Source organism: Natrix helvetica, assembly GCF_964273705.1.
Source record: "Natrix helvetica genome assembly, chromosome: 14".
NCBI lineage: Eukaryota > Metazoa > Chordata > Lepidosauria > Squamata > Natricidae > Natrix > Natrix helvetica.
Window position 1 is genome coordinate 3949649 of NC_138564.1, and position 14159 is coordinate 3963807.

At 44.4% G+C, this 14159-nt stretch overlaps 1 protein-coding gene across 1 annotated transcript in view; it reads right to left on the minus strand.

Moving 5' to 3' along the window:
• Positions 1-1936: 1936 nt before the first annotated feature.
• DHX37 (DEAH-box helicase 37) overlaps positions 1937-14159 on the minus strand; it is a 39603-nt gene continuing 27380 nt past the window's right edge. Inside the window, exons 16-27 of the mRNA XM_081966202.1 lie at positions 13863-13974; positions 12028-12134; positions 11277-11465; positions 9564-9688; positions 8188-8304; positions 7877-8049; positions 5839-5953; positions 5468-5605; positions 4488-4582; positions 3801-3874; positions 2458-2555; positions 1937-2257 (exon numbers count right to left, since the gene is read on the minus strand). Of these exons, the coding sequence (XP_081822328.1) occupies positions 2178-2257; positions 2458-2555; positions 3801-3874; positions 4488-4582; positions 5468-5605; positions 5839-5953; positions 7877-8049; positions 8188-8304; positions 9564-9688; positions 11277-11465; positions 12028-12134; positions 13863-13974 (1423 nt within the window). The 3' untranslated portion in view covers positions 1937-2177. The remainder of the gene's footprint in view (positions 2258-2457; positions 2556-3800; positions 3875-4487; positions 4583-5467; positions 5606-5838; positions 5954-7876; positions 8050-8187; positions 8305-9563; positions 9689-11276; positions 11466-12027; positions 12135-13862; positions 13975-14159) is intronic.

Sequence of the window (14159 nt, forward strand, 5' to 3'; positions counted from 1 at the left end):
ATAAAATGAATCAGCTGCCAAATGCCTGAATTTTGATGCCCTGAGCATAGATGGTCATAGCTGTAAAAATGGTCATAAGTCACTTTTTTCAGTGCCGTTGTAACTTTAAACGGTCACTAAATGAACTATTATTAAGTCGGGAACTACCTGTATAAACCATAGACTCCCAGGGCTGGAAGGAAACCTGGAGGTCATCTAGTCCAACCCGCTGGCCTGACGCAGTTCTTACGCCATCCAGGACAAACGAAATGTCCAATATTCATCCAGCTTTTTCTTTTGCAGTCCGTTATAGGTAGTTCTTGACTTACCATTGGTTTAGGGACTGCTCAAGTTACAACAGTGCTGAAAAAAGTGACTTACACACTGGTCCTCACACTTACAAACGTTGCAGCATTCCCCACATTCATGGGATCAAAATTTGGGCATTTGGCAACTGGCATGTATTTACAATGGTACAACATGCTGGGGTCAAGGGATGTAGATAGATTAACAACAGTTGGAAGGGACCTTGGAGGTCTTCTAGGCCAACCCTCTGCTTAGGCAGGAAACCCTACATCACTTCAGACAAATGGTTATCCAATCTCTTCTTTAAAACTTCCAGTGTTGGAGAATTCACAACTTCTGGAGGCATGTTGTTCCAACTGTCACAAAATTTCTCCTTATTTCCAGGTTGAATCTCTCCTTCATCCGTTTCCATCCATTGTTCTTTGTCTGGCCTTCGGGTGCTTTGGAGAACAGTTTGACTCCCTCTTCTCCGTGGCAGCCCCCCAGATATTGGAAGACAGTTTTAATGTCTTCCCTGGTCCTTCTGTTCACTAGACTAGCCTGCAACCGTTCATTGTTATGTTTTAGCCTCCAGTCCCCTAATCCTCTTTGTTGCTCTTCTTTGCACTCTTTCTAGAGTCTCCACATCTTTTCTACATCGTGGCGACCAAAACTGGATGCAGGATTCCAAGTGTGGCCTTACCAAGGCATTATAAAGTGGTATTAAAACTTCCCGTGATCTTGATTCTATCCCTCTTGTTTATGCAGCCTAGAACTGTGTTGGCTTTTTTGGCAGCTGCTGCACACTGCTGGCTCATATTTAAATGGTTGTCCACTGGGACTCATTTGGAAAGAAATAATCTGCTTGTCGCGCCAGCCATAAACATTCAGACTAAAACCCCTGGATGCTTTGCATGTCTAAAGAAAAAAAATAAATAACCAAACGCCAACAGCAAATGTTCAGTCAAGCTATTATATTTACAAATGGCTGCGACACCCTGTGGATAAGGACTGAAAATGCCACTATTAACATCAGGAGCCTTTTAAACACAAAGAAACAGGTGCAAAGAGACTCAAAACTATAGTGGTTTTTTCCCAATATGCAGTGACATATTAGAGTCTTTCCTTTTTTGGCATTTATTTCTACAAAACACGGCGTAACTGTAGTTAGTTGTCTGGTTGAAATGTATAAAGGCTGTGTACTCTGCTAAATCTTTTATGTTTGCAGCCCATGTTTTGTGTTTGTGTGATGCAACCTATTGGGATGTACGTATATCTAAGCAAGGTTTCTAGGTTTGGGGAGGAAAAGATAACCGCCATGGCTTAGCCAAAACAAACAAACAAACCATGATTAAAGTAAATGCTGCTTCATGGAATGTGAGATCTTTGCGACGGGAATCCAGGGTGTTTCAAACTTTGCCAGCTGGGGGAATTCTGGGAATTGAAGTCCAAACCTCTTAAAAGGTGCTCAGGTTGAGAAATATTGGATGAGTTCCAGCAATCATAGAGTTTGTTCTCAAGAGAAGCCAGACCCTGGGGGATTCTGGGAGTTGAAGTCTTAAAGGTTGAGAAACAATGAATTTCGTTTGTATGAAAGGTTGTGCATCGATTTTTTTCCGCTGGACAGCTGTTGCATTCAGCCCAACCCAAATCATCTGCATGATGATTATTTTTTGCAGGTCACAATTGTCACACGTGTTGCTCCTTTGCAGGTCACAATTGTCACACGTGTTGCTCCTTTGCAGGTCACAAATCACACACGTGTTGCTCCTTTGGATGACAAATGAAGGAAGATTTAATCTTTCTTCCCTTTCCTTGTGCAATTACGGGTCTTGCTTTTCCCAGGAAAGTCTTCATGGCATTTTCAGGAAGAACGCAAGCTGGAGGGGTTCCTGGCTCAAACATTCACCGCATCAATGCACCGGAGGCCACATTTTAGCAATTTCCTCAAGGGTAACTTCGGGAACCCACTGGCAATATTCAGCCAATAAATCTGAAACGAGAAGATTTAAAATCGGAGAAAGGAATACTCATCAGTCTGCTGCAATGAAAAGTTTCAATTCCTGAATTTAGCTTGCAATCATGATTCCCAAATCCTGCAGGTTGTAAAACCTTACATGTCTTTTAGTGGCAGAAGTAAGTACAATTAAAAAATATCTAAAAAATTAAAACCTTGGCTATCTGAATGCTTACATTTTGGATTTTTCTCCCAGGCCAGCTGTAAAGTGTCCAGGTTATCAGCATTTTCAGAAACGAGCGCTTGAAGCAAAGATTCTGTCCTGGGCTGAAGTCTATAAGGAACATCAAGCAAAAGATTGAATCCAGAGGGATAAATAAAACCAACTTTTGATCAATTAGAGTGCGGCAGCAGCCAAAAAAGCCAATACAATCCTAAGTTGCATTAACAGAGGGATACAATCAAGATCAAGGGAGGTACTAATACCACTCCATAAAGCTTTAGTAAGACCACACTGGGAATCCTGCATCCAGTTTTGGTCACCACACCATAAAAAAGATGTGGAGACTCTAGAAAAAGTGCAGAGAAGAGCAACAGGGATGATGAGGGGACTGGAGGCTAAAACATACGAAGAACGGTTGCAGGAATTGGGCATGGCTGGTCTAGGGAAGAGAAGGACCAGGGGAGACAGGATAGCAGCCTTCCAATATTTGAGGGGCTGCCAAAGAGAGGAGGGGGTCAAGCTATTCTCCAAAGCACCCAAAGGCCAGAGAAGGAATAATGGGTAGAAACCGAACAAGGAGAGATTCAATCTGGAAATAAGGAGGGATTTTCTGACAGGGGGAACAATCAGCCAGTGGAACAGAAGTTGCCTTCGGAAGTTGTGGGAGCTTCACTTGAGACTTTCAAGAAGAGACGGGACTACCATCTGTCAGAAATAGTGTAGGGTCTCCTGCTTGGATGTGGGGGGCTGGACTAGATGATTTACAAGGTCCCTTCCAACTCTGCTAATCTGTTACTTTGGAAAAGGTGCAAAGAAAAGCAAAGGAGATGATTAAAGGACTGGAGACTAAAAAAATAAAAAGAGTGGTTGGAGGATTTGGGTTTGGCCACTCTAGAGAAAAGAAGGACTAGGGAGGACATGATAACTCTATTCTAGTATTTGAGGGGCTGCCACAAAGAAGAGGGGGAAGTCAATTTATTTTCCAAAGCACCAGAAGGCAAGATGAGAAACAATGGATGGAAACTAAATAAGGGGAGCAGCAACCTGGAATTGAGGAGAAACTTCCTAACAGGGAGGACAATTAACCAGTGGAACAGACATTGCCTTCAGAGGTTGTGGGTGCTTCATCACTGGAGGTTTTTAAGAAGAGACTGGACAGTCAATTGAAATGGTATAGGATCTCCTGCTTGAGCAGGGGGCTGGACTAGAAGACCTCCAGGGTCCCTTCCAGCTGTATTCAAAAGTAAGCATGGGAGCAAATGTAAGTGGTCCCAAGGTTAGCTCTAGGTGTGTGGACAGAGCGATAGACACACAATTTTCACATCCCATTACACAAGGAGGCAGCTCACAACCTACTTGGACCAGGTCTTTAACATCGTGACTGGACTTGACAGCAGGCAACGGCTGTAAGCCGACAACCGTTTCACAACCTAGGGGGGAAAAAAAACAGTGTGTCACTGGATGGATCTATTTATTTGTGAGGCCGACAACCCTGGGGAATTTTTCCAATCACTCGTCTCCAACTTTTAAATCTGTTGCGTTTCTACCCAAGCAAACGCGGTCTCCAAAAAAATGGATTTTTAAAAATCTAAAGGTAGGAAATTAGTGGCCTTTTGGTTATTGCTGGACTACCACTCCCATGTGCAGCTAATTTGGCTACTGCTGGCTGGAAGGCATGGTATTTGTAGTCAAATGGACTTAACAGCCAGGCCTGAGATTGGGGAAAACACTTAAAATTAAGTCTGAAACAGCAGTGGATCATGGCGGACAATCCTCATCTTAAGACCATTTGTTCATGAAAAGTGACTTACAACCAATCCTCACTCTTACGACTGCATTTATGACAGTTGCAGCATCCTGGGGGGGGGGGTGTCACGTGATAACTATTTCTAGATTCGCTTAATGACCGCAGCAGAAAGGTCATCTAATTGGGTGCAATCATGGAATGACTCACTTAAGGGTGGCATCGCTTAGCGACCTAAGTTTAGGTCCCAATCGTAGTCGTAAGTGGAGGACTGGCTGTAAAGCGAGGCGGGCACTCACCTTCCCTTCCAGGAGAAACCTGGCAAAATGTTTGAAGCGATCAAGGCCTTCGGGAAAATCCACCTCCACGGCAGGAAGGGGCCAACCCACCCGGTCTGCAGGAACAGAAGGGAGCGGAGTGAATATACGGGAAGTCCTCGACTTACCGGTGGTGTAGTTTCCTGGTTTTTCGGTCCAAAATGTCCAAATCAGCTTGTGTCCAGTTAACTATACCAGCTGTGTATCTTATAACTGGTATTGCCCAGGTATTTATGGCCTTGATTGTATTTCCACCATTTAATTTAGATTTCAAAATTTTCCTAACTCTGTTGGTGTACTCTTTTTACTTCTCCATGTTTGATGTTATCCAACTGCAGAATGCCTAAGTATTTGTAGGCTTCATTTTCGTTGCATTTAATTAGTTGGCCATTGGGCATTTCAATTCCCTCACATGTAGTGATTTTGCCCCTTTTTATGGATACAGTGGCACATTTTTCCATGCAAAACTGCATTGAAATATCGATATTATTATTATTATCATTATCATTATTATTATTTAAGAAGATACTTAGTTGATACCTAGGATGCTGGCAGCAACCTTATCAACCATTAGTGCCCGTCAATGTTTGTGATATTATATTATTTGATATATATTTCTGAGTTTCATGTTTAATGAATAAAAGTATCATAACAATAAGAAGAACTGGGGAGGAAAAAAATCACAAAATGTCACAACCTGGCCATCGAAAACTACGCGATTATGGATGAAACATGGAACAGGGACACCCATTGTCATCAAAGCACTTGGTACCCTGTCCAAGAATTAAAACAAAATACATCGAGAAATTGCAGCTTCCTGCTATAACGTCAGTGGAACTACAAAAAAAACTTTGCCCAAAGTTAACGGAACCACAGGCGAGCACCTGGTTTTTTGGCGGCGGATTTGAAGGAGAAAAGGGAGGTCATATATTTTTTGGGGGGGTGGGGGGAAGCAAACTTACAGAAGACGCTGGGCCTGTGGCAACGGACCTGGCCCCTTTCGGGGCAGTAAAACGGAGGCGGCTCTTCCAGAGGTTTTTCAAAATGGCAGTAGGGGGGCAGGAGAAGTGGGATCCACTCAGGTTCGATCGCCGAAACCCCTTCAGAAGGCACCAGAAAATAAAAATTGGGAGAAAGTGGGAGTTTAGCTCGGCTAGAAAGTGACATCATGCAAATTTATAATTTCCGGAGACAATACGTTTGCACGTTACCTGGGGATTCTTTGGATCAGGGTCTTTTCTCTCTCTCCCCTGGTCTAGATTCTTTTCTTTAAGTCAATGTTTTAAAAAAGAAACGGAAGGCAAAGGAGGGGAAAACAGGCGTCCCAGCTCACCTTTCATGTACATCTTGGTGGTTTCAATGATTTCCTGATACACCACAAACTCCGGGAGCTGCTTAAACAGGACGGAATTGGGGTGGATGAAGACCGGATCGTCCAGCAGTGGCGTCTAAGTAGAGGGGGGGGGGAGAGAAAGGGTGGAGGGCAGGAATAGGAAAAGAAATAATTACCGTATTTTTCAGACTATAAGGCGCACCAAGATTTTGAAGAGGTAAGTTAGAAAAAAAAAGTTTTTGTCCTCCCCGGCCCTCAGAAGCACTCTGCAGGCTTCAGCGGGGCTGGGGGAAGGAGAAACACGGCTTTGGGTGTTTTTTTTTTTTGCAAAAATGGGATGTGGGGGCAGGGCTTCAGGAGGCCAAAATTGGCTGTATTCAGTGTATAAGACGCACCAACATTTCCACGCTCTTTTAGGGGGGGAAACGGTGCGTCTTATACTCCGAAAAATAGAGTAAACTGCCATCTAGTGCAAACCAACAGCAACCACATCTATGCAACTAGAAGTCCTCTGTAAACACTTTGTGAGGTTTTATAACAATATTATCTACTGATCATATTATATTACTTTATGATACCTATTAGTAAACCAGCAACAATTAAGCATAATATACAAGGAACATTTTCCTCCCTCCCTCCCCTGTTTCTTCCTCCATTTTTTCTTTTACTTTTTTCTTTCCTTCCCTCCCTCCCTTATTCCTCCCTCCCTCTAGTCTTTCTTTCCTTCCTTCCCTCCCCTATTCTTTCTTCCCTCTACTTTCTTTCATTCATTCTTTTTTCCTCCCTTCCCTCCTTCTATTCTTTCCTTCCTTCCTTCTGTAGGGAGTTAGCCCCATCTCCTAGAAAAATGAAATATTTTAGGAAATATTAAAAAGGGCAAAATATTTTCCCCTAATAGTGAGGCATAAACTCAGCCCCATTGAAGGCCCGGGCCAGTCCATTCTACATAATTAAGATCTACCTCCTTCAGGCAGAGCCGTAATAGGAATCCCAAATCCCTTTCATTACATCATCACCCAGCAAGAGTCAACCAAGCTTGGGACTCAGGACAGCCTACAGAGCTGTCCCTGCATAGCCCAATGGGAGTCTGACAACCAATCAGAATACAAGCTCAAATTCAAAAGCCCAGAGAGGGCATAAAACCAGGACATTCTGAGCATCTCTTCCCTTTCCCCCCCCAGGACCTCAAACCAGATGGTCCCATCCACCATCAATAAACCTTCTTTCCAAGCAACTTCCATGAATCCAGAGTCATTTTCCCCACTTGGACCTGAACCCAGATGGATATTCCTTCCAACAATTCCCTCCCTTATTCCTTTCTCTACTCTTTCTTCCCTTCCCTCCCCTATTCCTTCTTCCCTCTATTCTTTCATTCATTCCTTTCCTTCTTCCCTTCCTCCCTCTATTCATTCATTCTTTTTCTTTCTTTCTTTCTCCTTCCCTCCTTTTTATAGTTTCTTAATTTGTTTTCTCTACTTTTAAAGGTGGCTTCAGTTACATCTGCATGTGTTTCAACACACCGAGTTATTCTGTCTCCTTTTTTTTCCCTTCCAATTTGTACATAAAACTTTTGCCAGGCCTGCAGCCATCTTTTCTTTTGGATCTTTGCCACGCTTCCTATTATTCTACTATGCATTTTGGGAAAGTGGGAGGGGGGATTGTACGGAGTTGGATGCTATGTAGCCAAAACAAAATTCCTTTCTAGAAAACCAAGGTCATCCTTTGTCTCTGCACCTGACCGGAACTGGATGGGTGGAAGCTGCCAGCATGGCAGTGGGAGATTGGACCATGGGATGGACTTGTGGGTGTGGGGGCAAGATCTTGAACTTTCAACTGGGTGGGGAAAACCGGGAAGCTTTCAGATTCAGGTTTTCCCAGATGTGCCAACATGGCTCATTTCATAAATTGGAACTTTGAGGAATCTTTTGCCTCGGACTCTGATTTACTTTTGGATGCTATTTGAAACCCTGACAACTTTATTAAATAAATTCCAGAAAGGGCAAAGTGCTGGCACTAAAAAGGAGTCTGAGAGAGAGACCTTGTAGCCGTTCTTCCACTTCTCGTCAAGGAGCTCCTCCGCCTGGATCCTTCGGGCGACGTGATCCCCCAGTCCAGCCAGGACAATCTGCCTCAAGAAAGTGGCCTGTTCTTCCGTGGGGGGCTTCATTTGGGGGTCCACGAAGAGGTCCGCACCCGGGCAAACGGCATTCACTTGGAAGGGAACGTACACACACACACACGTAAGATTCTGAAGGTCAAGAGACGGGTGGAGGTGGCCCCACCTGAATGAGACTCCCAATAGAAGGAAGAGCAGAGCCCAGGGAAGGGAGCAGGTGTGGAGAGTCTTACCTGCCGTGGTGAGCTGCCCACGCAGCCGCCGGATTTCCACCATAGCCTTGTAGCGCAGGCCGTTGGTGCTACAGAAATGAGGAGTGCAACCTGCATATTCACAAGCGCCCACGGCTCCTGCAATGACAGAATCTCACTCACCGGCAGGAAATGTCTCCTTAGTTCTAGGTCAGGGATATGGCGAACCTTTTTCACCTTGGGTGCCAAAACCGTGCGCCTGCATGCCCACCTCTATAATTTAATCCCCCCCCCCTTGCGCATGCATGCGTGACACATCCATACACACACACAGGCTGCCCCACATACGGCTTTCTTTGAGCCTGGGGAAGGGTGAAAACGGCCCAACGCGCAAACCGGAAGTTTGGAAACGGACTTCCGGGTTGCCCGTTGGGCGGTTTTTCTCCCTCCGGAGGGCTAAAAATGCCCCAAAATCAAGGCTTAACATCAGACAGGGCAACGCCTCGTGTGCCCTCAGAAGTTGGACAAGTGGCACGCGTGCCATAGTTTCACTATCATGGCTCTAGGCTGCTTTGGTCCTTGATTAATTGCTTCTTGTCCTGCCTTCAGGGTCTTTGAGACTAGAATGGGATGTGCTGAGATGGGATGGAATAGGAATAGGGAGAGGACTAGGACTAGGGGAAGAGAAGACAGAGGGAAGGGAGAGGAGATAACAGAGCAGGAGAGAAGAAAATAACAGAAACAACAGAGCAGAAGAGAGGAGGGGAGAGAAAGGGGAAAGGAGAGGAGGAAGGGACCTTGGAGGTCTTCTAGTCCAACCCCCTTACTCAAGCAGAAACCCTCTACCATTTCAGGCAAATAGTTGTCCAATCTCTTCTCGAAAACCTCCAGTGATGCACAATTTCTGGAGGCAAGTTGTTCCACTTGCTCTATCAGGAAATTCCTCCTTAATTGTTCTCACTGTCAATGAATTTCTTCTTAGTTCTAGGTTGATTCTCTCCCTGGTTAATTTTCATTCATTGCTTCTTTTCCTGCTTTCAGGAGCTTCCGACAATAGCTTGACCCCCTCCTCTCCGTGGCAGCTCCTCAAATATTGGAACATTGCTATCTCGTCATCCTTAAACCTTCTTTTCATTAAACTTAAACTTAATTCCAGCAGTTGCCCTTCATATGTTTTAGCCTCCAGTCCCCTCATCATCTTTGTTGCTCTTCTCTGCATTCTTTCTAGAGTCTCCACATCTTTTTTACATCGTGGCGACCAAAACTGGATGCAGTATTCCAAGTGTGGCCTTACCAGGGGCATGATAAAGTGGTGCTAAGCCTGCACATGATCATAGTCTCTCAACTCTGGTGGAAACCCCTAACCCCATGAAAATTTATAGCCCCCCCAACCCAACCGACAAGGAGATCAGTTTTACCTAGCATCACCATGAGATCGCCCAGCTTCTGAGATGGTCCTTGGCCAGCCCAAATTCTTTGCATCTGTGCCACACGGGCTCTCTTTCCTTTCATGCTCTCCTGATCTTCTTCATTCAGGGCAGGCCTGCAAAAAGAGAGAGAGAGAGAGAGAGAGAGAGAGAGAGAGACAGAGAGAGAGAGAGAGAGAAATGAATAAAGGAAGGATTCAATCAAACAATCCGTCCATCATGCAGGACACAGAAATGTCCCCAGGTCAGGGTGGATTTGATCTAAATCAAGTCGATTGAAATCACGATTCAAATCACTAGTAAAAGGGCTTGATTGAAATCAACTCGATTTAAATCACGATTTTTAAAAGAGCAGCTGCCGTCTCTGTCCTCCTCTGACCCATTGCTGACTCACCGACAGTCCCAATATTGCAGAATGTACAGCCTTCACGCTATATAACTAAGCTCCATTTCGTGCGGAATAAACTAAATTATTAATGTATCCGAAACAGAAAACTATCATTTTGTCAATTTGCGTCTTTTAGAGGGCGGTTGGAGGTTTTATCTGTGTCCTCAGGGTCACCTGAGTGGTGCAAATGGTTCCTTAGTCTGCAATTTCTGGACACAGGACACAGGTTAACCTCCAAGTGCTTTGACGACCCTCCAAAAGGACGCGAATGACCAGCTGTCTGCAAAGAATATACTGCCAATCCCTCCATTCCCAACCATCCCAGTCAGAGCTGAAGATGCTTCTTGGATGAGAAGCGAAAGTTCAAAGGAAAACTAGAAATCCCAGTTGCCTCTTGAAAAAGCACCTTCGGGTCATAAATTGAGGCGGAAGTCACTTAACTGTCTTGCTTAGCAATGGGAATGATGGAGTCAATTGTGGTCGTAGGTCGAGGACTACCTGAATTGAATCTTTAGTTATGCCTTTAAGTCACTCTTGACTCTTCCAAATTCATGGACAAATCGGGGCCATTTTTTAAAAAGTTTTATTTTTATTTTTTCCTTTCAAATTCGTTTATAGATATACATTCTTATAATTGCTATTTAACATTTATCTATTCATCATTAGTCTCTATACTCATTTTTACACACACACACATATATAATATAGTTTGAGTCACTTTCTTGCCACCTTATTTTGCAACAACCTTACTCCTTCCATCTTCTCAAACTTCCTTCCCTGCCTTCTTTCCTCCTCTCCTTCTTCCTTTCTTCTTCCCCTCTCCTCCTCCCTTCTCCTCTTTCTTCCCTTCTTTCCTACTCTTTAATTCCCCACCCTTACTTTCTCTGCTTTACCCTTTCTTCTTTTCCCTCCTCATCCCCCCTCCTTTCTGTTGTTGCCCTTACTTATTTAATTTCTCCAAGGGCTTCTCGGGTTGGCACTTCAGCAATCCCAACTTTATACGGTATTTTCATACAATTTTACATTTTATTTCTAATACTAGTTCCACTTATGTTCATTTTTCCGCTTGTATATTTGAATATTTTCTTATTTCCCCTCCACCTAATTTACTATTGTGTCGTCTGAGATATTTATTTCATGTTTTGTTCCTTTCTCTTTCTATTTATATCTTTTTTCCAAGCCCATCGTAAACTCGCCCCCATGTTGGTGCCATTTTGAGGGGTGTTTGTTTAACCCTCAAACCAGGTTAGACCCCATTAAACTAATCGAAGCAGCAATAGGCTCAGTTTCTCAGTAGTTCCCCGTCGTGGCTTTACCTGTTGAACTCTTCAAACAGCTCCCTCACCGTCAAGGCCGAGACTAAGGCGATGGTGTACGGCAGGCAGTGGTGCTGTTGGCTCAAGGCCAGCATCTTGGCATAACGTGGGGCTACTGGGAAGGAGGCCATGAGGACACCCAACGGGCTGATGGGAGAGCTGAACTTGGCTTCATGTAGCTTTTCCAGCCTGGAAGAAGGACATTTAGAAGGGAGGGAAGGAAGGAAGGTGGTTAAACCTATGAAAATAAGTCAAGGATTATCTTCCCACCAAGTGCTAAAAAAATTGACTCCCTCCCACCATCTCGATGTTGTAAGTCAAGAACTACCTGTATAAAAGTATCATTTAATGACCCCATAATCCCTTGCAGGGTGGAGTCTGGGCAACTGAATGTTTGAATGGCCGGATGCCCTTCCCTGTCGCCAATGCAGAGTTTTGTTCAGCAGATATATTCTCATTGTGCAGAGAGAGAGAAATATCTGCCTCTAACTGGGATCGAACGCACAATTCCTGATTGTGAGGTGAGAGGGCCACTGCACCCACTCTAACAACTACCACTCCAAGAACTATCTGTATCATTTGGTGAAATTATATCCTAATTGATTCAACAAAGGTCAGCCACGCCACACGAGGACATGTCTGAGATGGATGCCTCCAACGGATCAGATGTTGGACTGATGCAAAAGTAGATTCGGAAATGCAACCGACTGCATTTGTTCCAAGTTCTTCTAGTCCCTTTCGTCTTCCATACCTTCCAGAGGTGGCAGGAGCTTTCAAGGCGCCAAGGGCGATCAGCAATTCCTCTGCGGCCTTCAGGGCATCAGTGGACGGAGGGGTAGGAAATGGGAAGTTGATTACCTACAGAGAGGAAAGAGGCAAACGATGAGATGGAGAGAAACGTGCGGTGGAGTATTGGGATGGTATGAGGGAAGGACCATGGGGGATGGGAGGAAGAGGAGCTCCCTAGCAAACAATTTCAGGCTTACAAGAGATAACGCCCTTTTTATAAAAAGAAAATTAATGAACAAAATCCAGGAAGGAGATTGACCAAACTGAATGCAAGTAATCCTTGACTTACGACCACAATTGGGACTGGAACTTACATCGCTAAGCGATGCAACCGTTCAGTGAGCTGTGCCTGATTTCATGATATTTTTTTTTGCCATGGTTATTAATTAAATAAGAACATAACAGTGTCAGGGTTCCAAATAGCATCCAAAAGTAAATCAGAGCCCAAGGCAAAGTATTCCTCAAAGTTCCAATTTATTAAGAGAGTCATGTTGGCACATCTGGGAAAACCCGAATCTGAAAGCTTCCCGGTTTTCCCCACCCAGTTGAAAGTTCAAGATCTTGCCCCCACACCCATAAGTCCATCCCATGGTCCAATCTCCCACTACCATGTGGCATCTCCACCCATCCAGTTCCGTTCAGGTGCAGAGACAAAGGATGACCTTGGCTTTCTAGAAAGGATTTTGTTATGCCTACATATCATCTAACTCCGTACAACCCCCCCCCCCCCATTTTTCCACAATAGAAAATGCATAGGAGAATAATAGAAAGTGTGGCAGGCCAAAGATCCAAAAGAAAAGATGGCTGCGGGCCTGACAAACAGAATAAGAGTCGGAAGGGACTTTGGAGGTCCTCTAGTCCAACCCTCTGCTAAGGCAGGAAATCCTATACCATTCTGGGCAAGTGGCTATCCTGTCTCTTAAAAGTCTCCAGTGGTGGAAGAGCTGCAACTTGTGAAAACAATTAATCCGCTGATTAATTGTCCTCACTGTTAGGAAATTTCTCCTTAGTTCTAGGTTGCTTCTCTCCTTGATTAGTTTCCATCCATTGCTTCTTGTCCTGCCTTCAGGTGCTTGGGAGAATAGGATAGGATGGGATGTGCTGAGATGAGATGGAATAAGAATAGGAATAGGAATGGGAAGAGAAGAGAGAAAAGAGGAGAAGAGAGGAGGGTGGAGGAGAAGAGAAGACTGGAGCAGGGAGAGGGAGGGAAGGGGAAGAGAGGAGAGAATTTAGAAGTGGAGAGGAGAGGAGAGAGAGCAGGAAGGGACCTTGGAGGTCTTCTAGTCCAGCCCCGTTCAAGCAAGAGACCCTACACAATTTCAGACAAGTGACTGTCCAGTCTCTTCTTCAAATCTCCAAAGATGGAGTTCTGACAACTTCTGGTGGCAAGCTGTTCCACTGATTAATTGTTCCCACTGTTAGGAAGTTTTTCCTGAGTTCCAAATTGTTTCTCTCCTTGATTACTTTCCACCCCATTGTTTCTTGTCCTGCCTTCTGGTTCTTTGGAGAATAATTTGACCCCCCTCTTTTTTGTGACACATATGGCCGTTAAGTGAATCTTGTGTTTGTCGAGTAAATTCGGCTGTTCCTATTGACTTTGGATTCTGGAAAGATTGCAAACAGCAACCACGCTGTCATTTTGATCCCATGACCAGGGAGATTGCTACAATGGTTGTAAGCACAAGAATCAGTCACAAGTTCACTTTTTTCCGGGGACGTTGTAGCTTCAAAACAAACCGTTGCAAGTCAAGGACTACCTATCAAGGAAGTGCCAAAAAAAGGGGGGCCACCCACCTTCTCGATGTTCAACGCTTTCATTTGCAGAATTAAATCGTCCACAGGTCGCCTGGTGATCTCGGGAGCCGAGAACTGCTCAAAATCACTGAACACAGCCGAAGAATATAGTCTAGGGCACACAAAAAATGAGCAGCGGAGATCAAAGCAATCCTTGGGGGAAAAAACACCAACAACTAGTGGCTAACAAACATCCATTTTTAAAGAACTGTGTGTCAGGGTTACAAATAGCACCCGAAAGTAAATCAGAGTCCGAAGCAAAGGATTCCTCAAAGTTCCAATCTATTAAGAGAGCCT